At 44.9% G+C, this 22154-nt stretch overlaps 1 protein-coding gene across 1 annotated transcript in view; it reads right to left on the minus strand.

Annotated features, from left to right (window-relative positions):
- The window catches only part of LOC126088242 (esterase E4-like), a 450967-nt gene that overhangs the window by 25999 nt on the left and 402814 nt on the right, over positions 1–22154 (minus strand). Inside the window, exons 8-9 of the mRNA XM_049906372.1 lie at positions 11345–11498; positions 7212–7347 (exon numbers count right to left, since the gene is read on the minus strand). Coding sequence (XP_049762329.1) covers positions 7212–7347; positions 11345–11498 — 290 coding nt within the window. The remainder of the gene's footprint in view (positions 1–7211; positions 7348–11344; positions 11499–22154) is intronic.

Raw genomic sequence — 22154 nt, forward strand, 5'->3', positions numbered from 1 at the left:
TTGTTTATCAGGCGACAGTGCGGAACTGTATCGAACGCCTTCCGGAAGTCAAGGAAAATGGCATCTACCTGGGAGCCTGTATCTAATATTTTCTGGGTCTCATGAACAAATAAAGCGAGTTGGGTTTCACACGATCGCTGTTTCCGGAATCCATGTTGATTCCTACATAGTAGATTCTGAGTTTCCAAAAACGACATGATACTCGAGCAAAAGACATGTTCTAAAATTCTACAACAGATCGACGTCAGAGAGATAGGTCTATAGTTTTGCGCATCTGCTCGACGACCCTTCTTGAAGACTGGGACTACCTGTGCTCTTTTCCAATCATTTGGAACCTTCTGTTCCTCTAGAGACTTGCGGTACACGGCTGTTAGAAGGGGGGCAAGTTCTTTCGCGTACTCTGTGTAGAATCGAATTGGTATCCCGTCAGGTCCAGTGGACTTTCCTCTGTTGAGTGATTCCAGTTGCTTTTCTATTCCTTGGACACTTATTTCGATGTCAGCCATTTTTTCGTTGGTGCGAGGATTTAGAGAAGGAACTGCAGTGCGGTCTTCCTCTGTGAAACAGCTTTGGAAAAAGGTGTTTAGTATTTCAGCTTTACGCTTGTCATCCTCTGTTTCAATGCCATCATCATCCCGGAGTGTCTGGACATGATGTTTCGAGCCACTTACTGATTTAACGTAAGACCAGAACTTCCTAGGATTTTCTGTCAAGTCGGTACCTAGTATTTTACTTTCGAATTCACTGAACGCTTCACGCATAGCCCTCCTTACGCTAACTTTGACATCGTTTAGCTTCTGTTTGTCTGAGAGGTTTTGGCTGCGTTTAAACTTGGAGTGAAGCTCTCTTTGCTTTCGCAGTAGTTTCCTAACTTTGTTGTTGTACCACGGTGGGTTTTTCCCGTCCCTCACAGTTTTGCTCGGCACGTACCTGTCTAAAACGCATTTTACGATTGCCTTGAACTTTTTCCATAAACACTCAACATTGTCAGTGTCGGAACAGAAATTTTCGTTTTGATCTGTTAGGTAGTCTGAAATCTGCCTTCTATTACTCTTGCTAAACAGATAAACCTTCCTCCCTTTTTTTATATTCCTATTAACTTCCATATTCAGGGATGCTGCAACGGCCTTATGATCACTGATTCCCTGTTCTGTACTTACAGAGTCGAAAAGTTCGGGTCTGTTTGTTATCAGTAGGTCCAAGATGTTATCTCCACGAGTCGGTTCTCTGTTTAATTGCTCGAGGTAATTTTCGGATAGTGCACTCAGTATAATGTCACTCGATGCTCTGTCCCTACCACCCGTCCTAAACATCTGAGTGTCCCAGTCTATATCTGGTAAATTGAAATCTCCACCTAAGACCATAACATGCTGAGAAAATTTATGTGAAATGTATTCCAAATTTTCTCTCAGTTGTTCTGCCACTAATGCTGCTGAGTCGGGGGGTCGGTAAAAGGAGCCAATTATTAACCTAGCTCGGTTGTTGAGTGTAACCTCCACCCATAATAATTCACAGGAACTATCCACTTCTACTTCACTACAGGATAAACTACTACTAACAGCGACGAACACTCCACCACCGGTTGCATGCAATCTATCCTTTCTAAACACCGTCTGTGCCTTTGTAAAAATTTCGGCAGAATTTATCTCTGGCTTCAGCCAGCTTTCTGTACCTATAACGATTTCAGCTTCGGTGCTTTCTATCAGCGCTTGAAGTTCCGGTACTTTACCAACGCAGCTTCGACAGTTTACAGTTACAATACCGATTGCTGCTTGGTCCCCGCATGTCCTGACTTTGCCCCGCACCCGTTGAGGCTGTTGCCCTTTCTGCACTTGCCCGAGGCCATCTAACCTAAAAAACCGCCCAGCCCACGCCACACAACCCCTGCTACCCGTGTAGCCGCTTGTTGCGTGTAGTGGACTCCTGACCTATCCAGCGGAACCCGAAACCCCACCACCCTATGGCGCAAGTCGAGGAATCTGCAGCCCACATGGTCGCAGAACCGTCTCAACCTCTGATTCAGACCCTCCACTCGGCTCTGTACCAAAGGTCCGCAGTCAGTCCTGTCGACGATGCTGCAGATGGTGAGCTCTGCTTTCATCCCGCTAGCGAGACTGGCAGTCTTCACCAAATCAGATAGCCGCCGGAAGCCAGAGAGGATTTCCTCCGATCCATAGCGACACACATCATTGGTGCCGACATGAGCGACCACCTGCAGATGGGTGCACCCTGTACCCTTCATGGCATCCGGAAGGACCCTTTCCACATCTGGAATGACTCCCCCCGGTATGCACACGGAGTGCACTTTGGTTTTCTTCCCCTCACTTGCTGCCATATCCCTAAGGGGCCCCATTACGCGCCTGACGTTGGAGCTCCCAACTACCAGTAAGCCCACCCTCTGCGACTGCCCGGATCTTGCAGACTGAGGGGAAACCTCTGGAACAGGACAAGCAGCCATGTCAGGCTGAAGATCAGTATCAGCCTGAGACAGAGCCTGAAACCGGTTCGTCAGACAAACTGGAGAGGCCTTCCGTTCAGCCCTCCGGAATGTCTTTCGCCCCCTGCCACACCTTGAGACGACCTCCCACTCTACCACAGGTGAGGGATCAGCCTCAATGCGGGCAGTATCCCGGGCAACCACAGTCGTAGTCCGATCGGGGGATGCGTGGGACGAGCTGGCCGTCCCCGACAAACCCCCATCCGGACCCCCACAGTGATGCCCATTGGCAACAGCCTCAAGCTGTGTGACCGAAGCCAACACTGCCTGAAGCTGGGAGCGAAGGGATGCCAACTCAGCCTGCATCCGAACACAGCAGTTGCAGTCCCTATCCATGCTAAAAACTTGTGCAAAGAACGTCTGAACTAATCTACAGAGAGCGCAAACAAAACGACACAAAATTGAAGCGGTTATTAAAATACAAGATTGCCTAGTAAATGCAGTAATGCTGCCACTTGTGCACTGCTGACACACTGCTCGGCGGCGGAAGGAGACTACGCGATTTAACACTATTCGAGTACTAAAACGTGATGCTACAACTCTCAAATACTATAATACGCCCGAAATTTATGAATTAAACAATGCAAGTACCAAAAACACGCAAAGAAATTAAGAATTAAACTATGTAACAAATGAGTGAGCTAGGAGTATACGACTTGCTGCTGCAGCTGCTTATCCAACGGCGGCAGGGAGCACTAGTCTTGGCTGGCCATCCTGACATACATGTGCTATTCAGATTGCTTGCTAAAATGTATGGTGTGCTCAAATTGAAACTCTTCTGGTAATATTTCAGGCACCTTAAGATAGGCAACCCAACTGACACCATTGCACCTGGGGCAGAGGATGTAAGTTTGGCTGCCTGCCTTATGGTCCATGAAATATTTCCGGACTAGTTTCATTTTTTCCATCCAATATTATTCTTGATGTGCTGTTTGTGACTATTCTTATGTAATAACTTCTTCATGGGTTCAAGGGCGACGCATCCGATAATGTTCTGGAAGCCGTGCAATAATTCAACGAGAAAGCTGCTCCTCACGACGAGAAGCCGTCTCGTTGAAATATTGTGCAGTTTCCACAACATTACATGGCGCGACGCCCGTGAACCCATGAAGCAGTATTATTCTTGTTGTACGTCTTGTTGTTACTTGTTGATCTAAGAGAAGCTACATTGTTGGAAGAATAAGTATATTTAATCTTTAACAGGGAGATTCAATCAAATATCAGATTTGGATTTTTGAAGACTTGTGTCTGTTTTGTCAAGTCTGCAGATGAAGTAAACTGTCCAACTGCCTATTAAATCTCTTAAAGGATTAATTATGTCTTTGTATGGTTGAGCAATGACACCAATTAGTGCCAGAAGAAAATTTATTACTGCCAGATTGACGCCGAAATTTGGAAATATAAGCGTATATGGGGTTTGTATATTAGCAGATTATTCAGCCAATAAGGATTTTATTTAAAGCAGGATAAAATGACCACGTATTATTCTACAAGTTACAAGTACCGATCCCAGGTTCCATTTCTGGGAGTGGGGACTGGACGGCCTAATCTGTTACAGTCTCTCGTTACCCTCCCAATTCTAACTTGCCATCACCACAGCTTTGAACACACCACAGATTACTACTATTATAGTAATAATGACAATAAAATATTTCAGTATAATAATGTTTCGTTTTCACCAGTGAGTACATCGATTTAGAGCAACTTCCAAGGAATTGCATTTAAGAGAACTACAGCACTTGAAAAGCATCCATTCAAATATTTGTGAAGTGTAATTGTCACATAACTGACTTACTCAACCGTGGATTTGTCAGCAGCAGGTATAGTCAGGATTTGAGTGGTAGTATTTACCCGGACAGAGTGTTGTCCACTGATGGTCTGGACTCACACCCATTTACGTTGGCAAGAGGTAGCTTGTAATTTCATGCTGTTCCTCGCCCTTTTCGGGATTCTGAGTTTTTGTGCTGCTTTATCTCTGAAAGTTAGTTGGGTAGATTATATGTAAATATAAGCGATTGTATTAAAAAGTCTTTTGGCGGTTTTATGCAACACGCCTGCCCCCCCCCCCCCCAATTGGAGCTGCTCCTATTGTTGTATTTGTAATATGTGTCTGGCTACAACTTTTAAATGTTGTCATAAATAGTTGTAGTCTCAAGAAGCCCAGAGTATTCCTACATAATATGCAAGTCCAGCAAGGAGAATTCTAAAAGCAATGTGCCTAAAAAGCACACAGTAATGCCCGTATGTAGAAGGAGAAAAGCAAGTTTTGATCTCTCATTACAGGTGCTCAAATGGCAGCTGTTTGTGATGAGGCAAACTTCAATACGTGTGTGCAGTTCATTGAAGTCGCTAACACGAATTGCCGAGGAAGGTACGACAGCAGCCGGCTTTGGAATTCTGTTCACTGGGTTGCCTATCTGCAGGCGCGAGCTAATTTGGTACGATGCTATGGAGTAGATGATTTGTCTACATGCTCTGACACGCCTGCCCCTCAAGTGCATGTATGCCGTGACGTGTATTAAAAATTACTGATATGTGTTATTTTTCTGTATGTCATTTATTTCTTTCCCAGTCGTTTTCTGAAACTCCAGAGGTAGAGGGTGTCCTGGTAATAGGGACGAACATTAAAGTGCTAAAGAACATACAAAATATATTAAAAATGTAATGCTTTTTACGGCCACATTAACTTCTCCCATTTATGTATGAAAAATTATATCCTCCATATGAGCACCCAAGGCCGCGCGGCAACGAGCAATGCGTTCACTGAAGTTCTCGATGACGCGTTCACAAACATCTGGTGGGATGCCGTTAATAACCCTTTCAATTTGATCCTTCAACTGGTGTATTGTTTGTGGTTTGTTCACGTACTCTTTTGGTTTCACAAATCACCACAAAAATAGGTAACAAGGCGTACGATCGTATGATATGGCAGGCCATTCCCGGTTGCCACGCAAAGAGGTAATTTTTTGAGGAAACTTTCCATTCAACAGAGCAATTGTTTCACGGGATGTGTGACATGTTGCACCATCTTGTTGAAACCAAAAAGTTTTCATCAATAAGAGGGAAAAACTAATTAGAAGGCATATTTCCGTAGCGATCGCCGTTCACAGTGACGGCACTCGTCAACATTTTCAAAAAAATAAGGGCCGATCACTGCTCCTCCCCAACACCCACACTACACAGTCGTGCGTTGAGGATGCATCTCGTCTTCCACAGTCACGCGCGGATTTTCGTTACCCCAGATTTTGCAGTTCTGCTTATTGACGTTCCCACTGAGGTGGAAGTGCGCCTCATCTGAGAAAATTATTCTTCCTGTGAAGTTCTCGTTCTCCGCTTGTCGAGCCAAGACCCATTGAGAAAATCGATGTCTCTTTCCATGGTCTGAAGTCTTAAACTCTTGTGAAAGTTGTATCTTGTACCCATTCATTTCTAGATCTTTCGAAAGGAATTTATGCAATGAACTTGGTGATACATTCAATTGCTAAGCTCGTCGGCGAACCTATTTTCTGGGGCTTATAGTCACATTATCACGCACGACAGCAATGTTTTCTTGTGTTCAAACTGAACGCGGCCGTCATGTTTTCTTAACGTTTGAAACAGAACCGCTACGGTCGCAGGTTCGAATCCTGCCTCGGGCATGGATGTGTGTGATGTCCTTGGGTTAGTCAGGTTTAAGTAGTTCTAAGTTCTAGGGGACTGATGACCTCAGATGTTAAGTCCCATAGTGCTCACAGGCATTTGAACCATTTGAAACAGAACACGTGGTTTCAACTTCCGGATCAGTTTCCGAACTGATGTTTCAGTTGGAGCAGCATTGCGTCTGAGTGTCACACGCAATTCACGAACGGCTGCCGTGCGACTTTCACTGTTCTTGTAATAACTTTTTATAACTTGGATGTAAGTAGGCTGTTTATGTTTTCTTATTGGCAACGTTACGTAGCGCTCTGTATGAAAATCACTGGCTGTGCTGTGTGCAGTCTGTGGCTAGTTTGCATTGTTGTCTGCCATTGTAGTGTTGGGCAGCGGCAGCTGGATGTGAACAGCGCGTAGCGTTGCGCAGTTGGAGGTGAGCCGCCAGCAGTGGTGGATGTGGGGAGAGAGATGGCGGAGTTTTGAAATTTGTAAAACTGGATGTCATGAACTACTATATATATTATGATGTTAAGGTAAATACATTGTTTGTTCTCTATTAACATCTTTCATTTGCTAACTATGCCTATCAGTAGTTAGTGCCTTCTGTAGTTTGAATCTTTTATGTAGCTGGCAGTAGTGGCGCTCGCTGCATTGCAGTAGCTTGAGTAACGAAGATTTTTGTGAGGTAAGTGATTTGTGAAAGGTACAGGTTAATGTTAGTCAGGGCCATTCCTTTCTAGGGATATCTGAAAGTGAGATTGCGTTGCGCTAAAAAAATATTGTGTGTCAGTTTAAGCACAGTCATGAATAATTGTTCAAAGGGGACGTTTCATGGATACGTTGCTCAGTTGTCATTTGCTCCATGACGAAAATAAACATCAAACGACAATGTTCACCACACAAAGGCTATCAGGTTACTAATGGGAAGGGTCGCAGATAACAAACACGAAAAAACCACGGCTGCCAATCGTCATATGGCAAAATGGGGCACAATTCAAATTCGTTCTTACCTGCAGGACTCCCTTTACTTAGGAACAACACTGTACAGAAAGGTAGGGGGCCCCCGGCGGGCAGCACTTACCCCGTCTTGGCGAAGTTGGTCCACATGCGCGTCATGCGGGCGACGGTTCTGGCCTCCAGGCAGTCTGGCTCCAGCTGGACTTCGCGGCAGCAGTCGGCCGTGAACAGGTGCAGCACGTCGTCCCCGTGGCTCGCACCTGCCGACACGACACACCGCCGGCCCTGTACACTCTTTCTGCCACTAGTCTGTTCGTCAGAGCATCCAGCTCTGTGTCGCGTTTATGGAATACTGCAATGGTACTTGGAGAGACAGAGTCTTAATATTGCGAAATCATAATGATTTTATACAATGATGCGTCAAAGAAACTGGTATAGCCATGCCTATTCAAATACAGACAGGCAGAATACGGCATTGCGGTCAGCAACGCCTATACAGGGTGTTGCAAAAAGGTACGGACAAACTTTCAGGAAACATTCCTCACACACAACGAAAGAACATATGTTATGTGGACATGTGTCCGGAAACGCTTACTTCCCATGTTAGAGCTCATTTTATTACTTCTCTTCAAATCACATTAATTAAGGAATGGAAATACACAGCAACAGAACGTACCAGCGTGACTTCAAACACTTTGTTACAGGAAATGTTCAAAATGTCCTCCGTTAGGCGAGGATACATGCATCCACCCTCCGTCGCATGGAATCCCTGATGCGCTGATGCAGCCCTGGAGAATGGCGTATTGTATCACAGCCGTCCACAATACGAGCACGAAGAGTTTCTACATTTGGTGCCGGGGTTGCGTAGACAAGAGCTTTCAAATGCCCCCATAAATGAGTCAAGAGGGTTGAGGCAGGAGAGCGTGGAGGCCATGGAATTGGTCCGCCTTTACCAATCCATCGGTCACCGAATCTGTTGCTGAGAAGCGTACGAACACTTCGACTGAAATGTGCAGGAGCTCCATCGTCCATGAACCACACGTTGTGTCGTACTTGTAAAGGCACATGTTCTAGCAGCACAGGTAGAGTATCCCGTATGAAATCATGATAACGTGCTCCATTGAGCGTAGGTGGAAGAACATGGGGCCCAATCAAGACACCACCAACAATGCCTGCCCAAACGTTCACAGAAAATCTGTGTTGATGACGTGATTGCACAATTGCGTGCGGATTCTCGTCAGCCCACACATGTTTATTGTGAAAATTTACAATTTGATCACGTTGGAATGAAGCCCCATCCGTAAAGGGAACATTTGCACTGAAATGAGGATTGACATATTGTTGGATGAACTATTCGCAGAAGTGTACCCGTGGAGGCCAATCAGCTGCTGATAGTGCCTGCACACGCTGTACATGGTACGGAAACAAATGGTTCTCCCGTAGCACTCTCCATACAGTGACGTGGTCAACGTTACCTTGTACAGCAGCAACTTCTCTGACGCTGACATTAGGGTTATCGTCAACTGCACGAAGAATTGCTTCGTCCATTGCAGGTGTCCTCGTCGTTCTAGGTCTTCCCCAGTCGCGAGTCATAGGCTGGAATGTTCCGTGCTCCCTAAGCCGCCGATCAATTGCTTCGAACGTCTTCCTGTCGGGACACCTTCGTTCTGGAAATCTGTCTCGATACAAACGTACCGCGCCACGGCTATTGCCCCGTGCTAATCCATACATCAAATGGGCATCTGCCAACTCCGCATTTGTAAACATTGCACTGACTGCAAAACCACGTTCTTGATGAACACTAACCTGTTGATGCTACGTACTGATGTGCTTGATGCTAGTACTGTAGAGCAATGAGTCGTATGTCAACACAAGCACCGAAGTCAACGTTACCTTCCTTCAACTGGGCCAACTGGCGGTGAATCGAGGAAGTACAGTACATACTGACGAAACTAAAATGAGCTCTAACATGGAAATTCAGCGTTTCCGGACACATGTCCACATAACATCTTTTCTTTATTTGTGTGTGAAGAATGTTTTCTGAAAGTTTGGCCGTACCGTTTTGTAACACCCTGTATAAGGCAACAAGTGTGTGGAGTAGTTGTTAGATGGGTTACTGATACTACAATGGCAGATTATCAAGATTTAAGTGAGTTTCAACGTGGTGTTACGGTCGGTGCAGGAGCGATGGGACACAGCATCTCCAAGGTAGCGATGAAGTGGGGATTTTCCCGTACGACCATTTCATGGGTGTACCGTGAATATCAGGAATCCGTTAAAACATCAAATCTCCGACATCGCTGCGGCCTGCTAGAACGGGACGAATGACGACTGAAGAGAAGTGTTCAACGTGACAGAAGTGCAACCCTTCCCCAGATTTCAATGCTGGGCCATCAACAAGCCTCAGAGTGTGAACTATTCAACGAATCATCATCGATACGGGCTTTCGGAGCCGAAGGCTCACTCGTGTACTCTTTATAACCGCACGACTCAAGGTTTTACGCCTCGCCTGGGCCCGTGAACACCGACAATGGATTGCTGATGACGGGAAACATGTTGCCTGGTCGGACGAGTCTCGTTTCAAATTGTATCGAGCGGATGGACGTGTACGGGTTTGCGGACGACCTCATGAATCCATGCACCCTGCATGTCAGCAGGGGACTATTCAAGCTGGTAGAGGCTCTGTGCCGGCCGTTGTGGCCGAGCGGTTCTAGGCGCTTCAGTCCGGAACTGCGCTGCTGCTACGGTCGCAGGTTCGAATCCTGCCTCGGGTATGGCTGTATGTGATGTCCTTAGGTTAGTTCTGGGCGCTACAGTCTGGAACCGAGCGACCGCTACGGTCGCAGGTTCGAATCCTGCCTCGGGCATGGATGTGTGTGATGTCCTTAGGTTAGTTAGGTTTAATTAGTTCTGAGTTCTAGGCGACTAATGACCTCAGAAGTTGAGTCGCATAGTGCTCAGAGCCATTTGAACCTTAGGTTTAGTTAGTTCTAAGTCTAGGGGACTGATGACCTCAAATGTTAAGTCCCATAGTGCTTGGAGCCATTTTTTAGAGGCTCTGTAATGGTGTGGGGCATGTGCAGGTGGAGTGATATGGGACCCCTGATACGTCTAGACAGGACTCTGAACACGTACTTCCTGCGTGGTCACCTGCATCCATTCGTGTCCATTGTGCATTCCGACGGACTTGGGCAATTCTAACAGGGCAATGCGACACCCCAAACCTCCAGAATTGCGACAGAGTGGTTCCAGGACCTCTCTTCTGACTAAAAACACTTCCGCTGGCTACCAAACGTACCATACACGAAGACTATTGAGCATATCTGGAATACCTTGCAACGTGCTGTTCAGAAGAGATCTCCACCCCCTCTTACTCTCAAGGATTCATGGACAGCCATGCAGGATTCGTGGAGTCAATTCCCTCCAACACTACTTCAGACACTAGGGTACATGAGTGAGCCTTCGGCTCCAAAAGCCCGTATCGATGATGTTTCATTGAAGTCATGATGTGGCACTTCCGCGTGCTCGCGGTGGCCCTACACGATATTAGATAGATGTACTAGTTTCTTTGGCTCTTCAGTGTGATTCTCAAAGTCAACTAGATTATTCTTATAATTTTATAGACATATTCTACAGTGTAAGAGGTGGTAGCACTGACCAAGGAACAAGTTTAAAAAGCCTGATTCTTCTTTCCTTTCAGAAAATTTACTACCAGTGCTCAAATGACATATATATATATACTAAGATGGTATCTGTTCTTTCGGACATGTCCAAAAGAACAGATACCATCTTAGTATATATATAGTTACGGCTCAACGGCCACTTGACCATCTACTTCTTCTGTGCGGATGCACAAACAGTGCCGGAACTCTTACGGGAATCGGCAACGCGCCGCGAGTAATGAGTATAATGGGCGGGGACACTACGAATGTAGTGCGGGACAATACGTTGAGAATGTGGGTTTCGCGGGAGGCGTGCCAGAGATAAATCCCTGCAGTCGCACTAACCTCTGTGTCCTCGGTGGCTCAGATGGATAGAGCGTCTGCCATGCAAGCAGGAGATCCCGGGTTCGAGTCCCGGTCGGCGCACACATTTTCATCTCTCCCCGTTGCCGTATGTCAACGCCTGTAAGCAGCTGAGGGTGTTCATTTCATTGTAATTTCAAATGACATATGCCTGTAGCCTCAAGTGTACTTTTCAGGGTAACAACAGGTGACTGAATGCCTGTGAGTGTACCTACACGTCGGGTTGTCTCACCTGTGTAGGCGTCAGCGCCGAAGCGTTTCTTGAACATGTTGAGGCGGCCGTCGACGGCGAAGTGGTACAGGTAGAGTGGGGCGGCGTCACGGAGGCGGGCGTGGAGGCGGCCCGCCAGCACCGACGGGTAGAAGAACAGCATGTCGCCCCGCACCTGCAGCCCCACACGCAGTGAATTTATTTATTTATTTTTTTATCTTACACATGAACACTGAGGTGACAAAAGTCATGGGATAGCGATATGCACATATACAGATGGCGGCAGTATCACGTAAACAAGGAATAGAAAGACAGTTCTTTGGCGGAGCTGTCTTTTGTACTCAGGTGATTCATGTCAAAAGATATCCGAAATGATTATGGCCGCACCTCAGCAAGTAAGTGACTTTGAACACCGAATGGTCGTTGGAGCTGGACGCATGGGACGATACCAAATTTCAGGCATTACCTGTCACCATGTGCAACGCAGTGGCCGATGGCCTTCACTTGACGACCGAGAACGGCGGCGTTTGCACAGAGTTGTCAGTGCTAACAGACAAGCAACACTGTGTAAAATAACTGCAGAAATCAATCTGGAGAGTACGACGTATCTGTTAGGACAGTGTGTTAATGGGCTGTGGCAACAGACGACCGACGCGAGTGAGTTTGCTAACAACATGACATGGTATGCAGCGCCTCTCCTGGGCTCGTAACCGTATGTGTTGGATCCTAGACGACTGGAAAACGGTGGCCTGGTCAGGTGAGTCCCGATTTGAGATGTGAATAGCTGATAGTAGGGTTCGAGTGTGGCGCCGACCCTAGAAGGCCATGGACCCGTTAACAACACACTGTGCAACCTGGTGGTGGCTCCATAACAGTGTGGGCTGTCTCTGCATCGAATGGATTGCGTCCTCTGATCAAACTGAACTGATAATTGATTGGACAATGATTATGTTCAGCTGTTTGGAGACCATTTGCAGCCATTCATGGACTTCATGTAACTCCTCCTGAACAGGCCATGGAGGCCCAAAAGGTACCGACCGGCCGCCGTGTCATCCTCAGACCATAAGAGCCACTGGATGCGGATATGGAGGGACACGTGATCAGCACACCGCTCTCCCGGCCGTATGTCAGTTTCCGAGACCGGAGCCGATACTTCTCAGACAAGTAGCTCCTCAGTTTGCCTCGCACGGGCTGAGTGCCCCCCTTTTGTCAACAGCGCTCGTCAGACCGGATGGTCACGCGTCCAAGTGCTAGCCTAGCCCGACAGCGCTTTACTTCGGTGATCTGACGGGAACCGGTGTTACCACTGCGGCAAGGCCGTTGGTATGGACTTCATGTACCATGGACAATACTCCATGTCACCGGGCGACAATTGTTTCCGATTTGATTGAAGAATATTCTCGACAATTCGAACGAATGATTTGGCCACTCATATTACCCAAATGAAATGACATCCAGCATTTATGAGACGTAAGCGACAGGTTAGCTAGTGCACAAAATCCTACACCGGCAACAATTTGGTAGTTATGGCGAGCTCGACCCAAAATTTCTGCAGGGGACTTCCAACGACTTGAGTCCAAACCACGTTGAACTGCTGCACTAGACCGGGCGAAAGGGAGTCCGTTATTAGGAAGTATACCCTGACTTCTGTCAGCTCAGTGTTGTTCCGTGGGACCCAATTGAAGATGATGATGATGTTTGGTTTGTGGGGCGCTCAACTACCCGGTTACCAGCGCCCGTACAAATTCCCAATCATTGCTGAGTCCAATCTCGCCACTTTCATGAATGATGACAACACAAACACCCAGTCATCTCGAGGCAGGCGAAAATCCCTGACCCCGCCGGGAATCGAACCTGGGACCCCGTGCTCGCGAAGCGGGAACGCGACCGCGAGACCACGAGCTGGGGGCCCCAATTGAGGAGCAAATCTCCATAGTCCTGTTTCGAGTCAGTGCATGAAATTAACATCATAGACGCTAATAATAGATAAAATAAAATTTGTACGAATCCTATACAGATGATAAGTTGCGGAGTACATAGTACCAGCATTACCAGCAAAATAACAATGAAAGTAGCTTAATTTTTTCCGAGGAACTCCCCGAGATAGCGGGAGTGAGCCAAAGGAAAATTCATCTGTTTACTCTGAAATGTGCGATGATTACTGCTAATTTAAAAAAAAAAAATCTTGCTTATTGAAAATTGATGCTTGCGAATACTGCACATCTTTCTGCACAAGATTCTGCCTATTATTAACCGAGTGAAAGCTGTTAATTCTTGGGACTACGCACATATTGTTAAATATACGTTCAGAGGCAGATGTCAGAATTCCCAAACTCTTAACCAGGAGTCGAGAGGAGGTTCGCGAACTTACACCACATATTGCTCGAACTGCCCATTTCTGGGCCAGAAATACCCTTTGTGAATGGGAAGTTACTGCAGAATATAGCGCCGTACGTCGTGAGCAAATTAAAATAAGCAAAGCAGATTAATTTTCGTGTTCGACTGTCACTTATTGCAGCTTCTGTTCTAATGGCAAATATAGCAGCATTCCGTTTTTCAATAATATTCGGAACATAGGTTTTCCATGACAGAGCTTTCTATCTATCTGAACGCCAAGGAAGTCTGGTACTTCAGACTAACTAATCATATGCCTATTCTGCGTAATTAATATGTTAGTTTTAGTTGAACTGTGTGTTACAAACAGTAAAAACTGAGTCTTACTGCGTTTACTGCTATTTAGCATCAGTTTATTTTCTGCAAGTCCTCAACTTATGCCTTGAAACAGATCATTTGACCCACTGCATATGTTGCACTCAACATCCTTCAGTACTAAGCTACTGTCATCAGAAAACAGTTACCAGTTTTTACACCATATTTAGCGCTCCAAAGAAACCAGTGTTCTCTTTTAAGGCAGTGAATAATATTTTTCTCCGATGAGCTCAATTTTTCTTCATTTTTCTTTCTAGATACGTGAATGATTCACATCCGTATAACATTACTAATACGAAAGTTAACTGATTTCGGTGAATTTGTAAGTTACTGCTAGCGATCTTTTTTCAGAACTTGAGGCAACTGTAAACCATTTTGTTAGTTTCTGCTAGACGGGTATCCTTACATCTTTTGTGTTCTCTTTACTGAATAGACCCACTAGTTGCGTCAAGCACCCAACTGCTTTGAAAGTGAATCGAACGTGCATCACTTCGGATTTTCGTACTTGCTATCAGATATTCGGTCGTCTCATATTAACAGGTAAACCTATTTTTGCAGCCATTTTGTAATAGTCTTTTACATCATTATCATGAATTTTCTTCTGGAATTAGTTATTGATACTACATCATCCGCTTAGGAAAGTCTAGTATTGTTCATGCTTTGCAGTTGGATCCCTTGAATCTATCCACCTCCTCTAAGATGCAGGTATCTCAGTCCATTGTACACCTTAAAATTTTCTGTTTCTTCTGCCATTACCTTTATAAGACACAACTTTTCATCTATACATTTTAACAACCTAATTATGTTCGACAGTATTTCAGATTCCTTCATTGTGGTTAGAAGAGTCTAGAAGTATGCCCATAAAACTTCAAGCATCTCTTGCACACGGTCTTAGTGAACTTCCGTATTAGCGTGTCGTCGTCAATTGTTCTCCCCTTCCACAAAAGAAAAACATTTTACTGTGTGAGGTCATATATAATATTTCCTCAGAATTTTCCCCTTCTGTTTTTCAGTTTGTGCATGTCTACAGCAATCTCCAACAACCATGGTCTCTGATGCATATAGTGCTTCCAGTATAAATGAACAAATAAATAAAAAAATTAAAAAATGCCTTTTAATGTCCTAGTTAACCATTGTGTAGCATTACTTTTTTTATATTGGTTTCACTTGATTCTGAACGTCTTTGGAAGTTTAAATGGGCTCTTCTAAGTTTGCATTACTGACCAACACCGACTGCAGCGCGATCTCTGCAAAGTATTTGAACAGGGATACCTGTAAAACAGTAGACGAGAGTGTTGTACCTTGGTATACATTTCAAACTGTCTAGCTAGACCCGTAGCAGAAATTTAACGCATTCATCGCATTCACTTTGTATGGACTGCAGTCTTTACTGAAATTATAAAAATTACTCCGGAAATGTAAGGTTTCTCGAAATGTGAAAAACTGTTCCAAGGTACAACACGTATCTAGGAACAAATATTCCAATGAAATTTAAAAGCGTTTGAGTGGAGAAAATATTATCGATACTGTATTTAGTCGTCTGCCTGTTACATTATTATTCTACACACCAATAACCAGTAAGTGAAATCAACTTACACAGGAGCATTATAAAACCAGTTATAAGTTAAATATATTTTTATATAGAAGGTATTCGAAACCACAACAAAGACAAGTAAAGTTATTAAGCCGTTAAAGAAATGTTGTACAGTTGCAAGCGTGTTCCGCGGTGAAAGACCCCCTTCTGTTTCAAGGTACAAGATGGTGCACGACCGACGGACCATGGCTTAACTGTTAAAGTGTTATATAAATAGTTCTCGAAGTATATAACATTTTACTCACCATAACATTATGTACGTAAAGAATTAACAACATACAGGGTGAAAAGTATTTAAACTCTGGGAGGTTGTAGGGGACATCAAAACAAATATTTTTCCCTAATGTCATATTTTCCTATGAGGAGTATTTAAACCGGTAGAGGAAGATTTCTCTGGCGGCAAATTAATTACACCAACAAACACTTTTCCATTTTTTATGACCAAGAGACAACACATTAACACAACTCTATTTCAATTACAGTAGATTTTCAAAAATTCCTCCATTGACACATAAACAAAGGTTACACCGTCGGATCATGTTCTGTCTGACACGGGCAAAAACCCCAGGAGTATCCTGAATTCTTCCTGCTGGTGCTACTATCCGGGCAACAAGATCCTCTTCTGATGCAACAGGAGTTGTGTAAACAAGGTAGCGCATCTCTCCCCACACAAAAAAGTCCAGACGGGACATATCTGGGGATCGAGCAGGCCATGGTACAGGACCACCTCTGCCAATCCACGATTCTGGGAACCGTCGGTCCAGGAATCGACGCACACGACGACTGAAATGTGCCGGCGCCCCGTCATGCTGGAGCCACATGATTTGTCTTGTAGGGAGCGGGACGTCTTCCAGCAATTCTGGCAATGCTCTGGCGAGAAAATTGTAATAGTGTCCGCCATTTAATGGCCTAGGTAGGAGATACGGCCCAATTAAACAGTCCCAAACAACACCGACCCACACATTAACGAAGGACCGCATTTGATGAGCGCTAGTAACTGTGGCATGTGGGTTATCCTCACTCCAAACATGTAAATTGTGCATGTTGAAGACTCCATCTCGCCTGAACGTTGCTTCATCGGTAAAAACACAGAGGATGGAAATGTAGGATGCATTTCACACTGTTCCAGGTACCACCACGAAAACTGTGCTCTGGGTGGATAATCAATTGGTTCCAGGTTGTGGACACGCTGTAAGTGAAATGGACGTAACAAGTGCTCTCGATGGATTGTTCTTACATTCGTCTGATTCGTCCCCATGTTACGTGCAATTGCACGAGTGCTGATTGAAGGGTCCCGCTCCACATGCTGCAAGACAGCTTCCTCAAATCGCAGCGTTCTTACCGTGCGACGGCGTCCCTGTCCAAGTAATCTGCTAAATGACCCGTTCTCATGCAGTCGTTGGTACACAGCAGCAAAGGTGCGGGTACGGCGATTAGGATATTGTTGTTGATAAACCCGCAGTGCAGCTCGTCCGTTGTGGTGCGCTACGTAGTACGCACCAACCATATCAGTGTACTCACTCCAGGTGAATCGCTCCATTAGTAAACAGAGACAATGCCTACTACACTGGTGGACAGCAGTTGCCTACAGCCCTCTAACAACTGAAGACCGTAACACGACCTCTAACAACTGAAGAGCGTAATACGGCCTCCACCAGTTTAAATAATCCTCATAGGAAAAAATGACATTAGGGAAAAATACTTGTTTTGATGTCCCCTACAACCTCCCAGAGTTTGTCGGTTTAAATACTTTTCACCCTGTATTGGAAATAACTTTACTACAGGGATTGGACAAAAATATGGAAGCACTGCCAGAAATACATTCTTGAAGATAAATGCTGCTGCTAACCAAGTTCTGCAGGCTGAGCCGTTGTATTTGACACCAGCGGCAGCTGTGCAATGTCCTTAGAAATGTTGTAAGTGTCAGCTGTGGTCACAACAGTGTTCTGTGTAGCTGTGAGTGCATTATGTCTGAGGGAGGTCAATTCGAACTTGAGCAAATTGTTGGCGCCCGTGTGGTGGATGCTTTCTTAACGAAGGTAACCGAAATATTTGGTGTTTCAAGAGGCAACGTGTCGAAGATTTATACCGCATACAGGGAAAGCGGAATAATATAGTTCGCTGAGTCACAACGTGAACGAAAGTGTGTGTTGAGTAAACGTGACAGACGGACATCGAAGACGACTGTGACGAAAAATAAGACGACGGCAGCTGCACAAGTCACTACAGAACTAAACGTCGCACTCGCTAAACCTATCAGCACCAAAAGGACACGGAGTGAACTCCGGAAGCTGGGAAGTGCAGGGCTGGATGGAATTCCAAAACGACTCATCAATGATTGAAATGGCCGTATGAGGGGAAAATGACGCCGAAGCCACAAGACCTAGACTATGGAGCAAATGGAGAAAATCATTTGGTCGGAAGAGTCTAACTGCACATTAAATTACCAAATATGTACAAACCAGTCGCAAAATCATGTTTTATTTATTCACTTTTGCAAATCGATTTCAACTGATTAACCCCCATCATCGGTGCTTTCACCCAATATGTGTCCTGAATAGTAATACTGTCTTAAGCAGAGATCAAACATAACTTTATGTTTGACCTGTGCTTAGTATTACTACTCAGGGCACATATTGGTTGAAAGCACCGATGACGGCTGTTAATAAGTTGAAATCAATTTGCAAAAGTGAATAAATAAAACATGATTTTGCGACTGGTTGCTGCATATTTGATAATTTTATGGTTTACGGTCGTTGCACGACTTGGGAACCACATGGAGCCCACCATTCATTATTGCACATTGTTTCGAACTTCTGGCCAAGTTTACGTTCCAAGAGTAGAACATGACGGGAGTCGGTGACGATTTAGGGAACCGTGTCGTGTTATTCCAGCTGCCCCATTGTTACTGTGAAAGACTGCATTACTACCAAGCATTATGTGTCTGATGTGGCTGATCAGACCGATCCCACGGCTCAGAGTTTGTTCCCCAGTGGTGATGTCTTGTTGCAAGACGACAGGAGCACTGTCGGTGCAGTTCGCATAGTTCAGAACCGGTTTTGTTAGCACGGAGTTGAAACGTGTCGTGTCTACTCTGGCCACCGGAGTCAGCAGATCTCAATATTATTGGGCTTTCGTGGTCTACTTACGAGAGAAGGGCGTGTCATCGCCATCGAACTACATCGTCCTTACATGAACTTAACACTATTTTTCAGGAAGAATAGTATGATTTGCTTGAAAACCGTACTGGTCCTTTATTATCCATTCCGAAAAGACTGGAAGATGTTTTGAATGCCAATAGTTTCCACAGACCGTATTAGCCATGGTAATGTTGAAAGTTGGACGTCTACGATTCTGCTGTGTGCACACACAAAATCTGAATCTGAGATACGAGGCGTTTTTTTAAAGTAAGTACCGTTTTGAAATTTAAAAAAAAGATGCTATGATATCTCAATAATTTTATTTTTACATGGAAGCCTCTACCTTAATCTACGCACTGACGCCATTACAGTCTGATTCTTCCTTGTTTACGTTGTGTACTGAGTGTTTAAGATGCCTCCGATAACCGTGAGTCCCGCTGACTGTGAAGTATGGGCTGTTATAAGATTTCTTAGTGCTAAAGGCTTAAAAGCGATCGATATTGATCGTGAGGTCTGTGCAGTTTACGGAGAAAACATTATGAGTGATGGGATGGTAAGAAAGTGGGTGAGAGCATTTAAAGATGGCCGCACAAATGTGCATGATGAACAACGGAGTGGGCGTCCTTCGGTCGTTAATGAAAGTCTGGTGCAGGAAGTGGACAATAATGTGAGAGAAAACAGACGCTTTGCGATTTCCTCCTTGCGGGATGACTTTCCTAATGTTTCTCGTAGTGTTCTGAATGACATTGTGACCGAGCACTTGAGTTACCAAAAATTGTGCGCACGTTGGGTAACGAAAATGTTGATGGATGGGCACAAAACCAAACGTTTAGACAGTGCATTGACTTTCCTTGAGCGGTACCATACCGACGGTGATGATTTCTTAAGCCAGATCGTTACGGGCGATGAAACATGGGTGGCCTACGACACACCAGAATCAAAGCAACAGTCCGTGGAAGTTGAGCAAGACAATGCCCGTCAGTATGTGGCGAATCAGACCAAAGATCTCATCACATCTTTTCGATGGGAAACTCTAGATCATCCTCCGTACAGCCCCGATCTTGCTCCCAGTGACTACCATCTGCTCCTGCACTTGAAGAAACACCTGAGCGATCAGCGTCTTCAAGACGATGACGAAGTCAAAACAGTGGTGATGCAGTGGTAAACAAGTCGGGCGGTAGACTTCTATGAGGAGGGTATTCAGAAACTGGTACAACGTTATGACAAGTGCCTTAATATTGAAGGAAATTATGTACAAAAGTAGATTAAGATACAGGCTTTCATGTCAAAATAAAATTATTGAGATATCTTAGCACGTCTTTTTTTATTTCAAAACGGTACTTACTTAAAAAACAGGCCTCGTATTATTGTCACGACTAGTAGCGAGCGAGCAGTTGTCGATGGGAGTCGGAAATGGACGGACGCAGGGTGTGGTGCAGAGAAACCGCGCGACATGAGAGGTCGCAGTCTGCCGTGATCGTACTATTGGCGCCGGGGGAGACTGGTATTAATTGAGGATATTTTGGTAATTTGCCTTTTCGCCGCACGTAGTTGTTGGTTGTTTGCGCACTGAAAGGATTTTGTTAGATTTCTATATGAACACACTCAGAGTAATATTCGTATCTTTGTTGTGGCCAGAAATGTGTTTATTGAGTGGAATAATTACAAGTTCGTCAGCATTTAAATCATCAATTTTTCTGAATGTAGTAATTGAATAGTTTTTATTGGTTTCTTTCATTTTTTCTTTACATAATTTAATGTTAGTCGACGAAACCCCTCCTGATCATTTAGTTTCTATGTATAAAAATATGGTAGTAATGTCCGCCCGGTTATCCGAGCGGTCTAACGCACGGCTTTCCGGAGTGGGAAGGAGCGCCTGGTCCCGGGCACGAATCCGCCCGGAGGACTTGTGTCGAGGTCCGGTGAGCCGGCCAGTCTGTGGATGGTTTTTAGGCGGTTTTCCATCTGCCTCGGCGAATGCTGGCTGGTTCCCGTTATTCTGCCTCAGCTGCACTATGTCGGCGATTGGTGCGCAAACAAGTTCTCCACGTACGCGTACACCACCATTACTCTGCCACGCAAACATAGGGGTTACAGTCGTCTGGTATGAGACGTTCCCTGGGGGTTTCCACCGGGGGCCGAACCGCACAATAACCCTGGGTTCGGTGTGGGGCGGCGGAGGGGTGAAGTGGACTGCGGTAGTCGTCGTAGGGTTGTGGACCACTGCGGCTGCGGCGGGGACGGAACCTCTCCGTCGTTTTTAGGACTCCGGTTAACATACGATACAAATGGTAGCAATAGTTGGAACAAATATATGCATTGCACTCTGTATGGATCGCAGAATTGGTTTTTGAAATATTTTAGCATGTTGCTGATCACGCAGTCGCAGTGGCAAGACGAGGTAAGTTGTCTGTTGCGTACAGGCGCATTGCAGAGATTTTGTTAGGAGACGTTAGAGGATATTTTAAAAGTCGCAGTCAGATTGTTGAGAATTTCTGCTCAAATTTCTGTTTTATTTGTTCTCAATCTGAGTACTATCACTGACAAAGATGGAACGATACACACAAATTTCCGCATATGTTTTTTAAAATAATTTCGAACGCGTTTGAGTGTCTCATGTTTTTGGTGTTTCCATATTTTAGCCCAACCTCTGTATATTACAGAGCATTTAAATGTGTAGAAAGCGAAATATTTACAAATGCTATGCAAAACACAACCTCATGCCTAAAACAACAACAAAAACTGTAAAAAACTGCAGTCTCTAGTGCGCATTCTTTCGTGTGATTCCAAAATCATTCCGTAGACTGAACTCTCTTAAAAAGTCAATTAAAGATCTTACGTGACAGACGTCATAATCTCTGTGTCTCCTCCATGTATTTAAAAATACGTTGACGGAAAAGAAATCGCAACACGAATAAGGAGTTGTGCGACATAAAAGAAAGTTAGTAGGCGTGTTTCTGTATCCGAAAGATGATGTCTATTCAAATTTCGCACCAGTTGCCTAAAGCCTACTTTACACGAAGACACTAGCTTGCAGGCAACTCCGGTACCGGCCACTGCGCATGCGCGCCGCGCGTTTGCGCAACTCGTCGGTGAAACTAAACAGTTTCGGCGTGTTCCAGCTTTGGCGACACTAGTTACATGAGTTTTGAGATTATCTGTGTTCGCAGAGTGTAGACAAACTGAAATATGAAGTGAGGAACAGAGAATAATGTTCACTTTTTGGATATGTATGCTTTGCATAGGTGTCTGTGGGATTTCAGTGATGCTGATTACAAAAATGAGCAACATATTGCTGCTCCTGAGAGAGCCACGTGCGATTAGAACATAGATAGTTTGACAATATCAGCTGCAGCCATTCTTGGCGGCTGCAGTGTAACACGTGTTA

Source organism: Schistocerca cancellata, chromosome 6 (assembly GCF_023864275.1).
Source record: "Schistocerca cancellata isolate TAMUIC-IGC-003103 chromosome 6, iqSchCanc2.1, whole genome shotgun sequence".
Classification (NCBI taxonomy): Eukaryota; Metazoa; Arthropoda; class Insecta; order Orthoptera; family Acrididae; genus Schistocerca; species Schistocerca cancellata.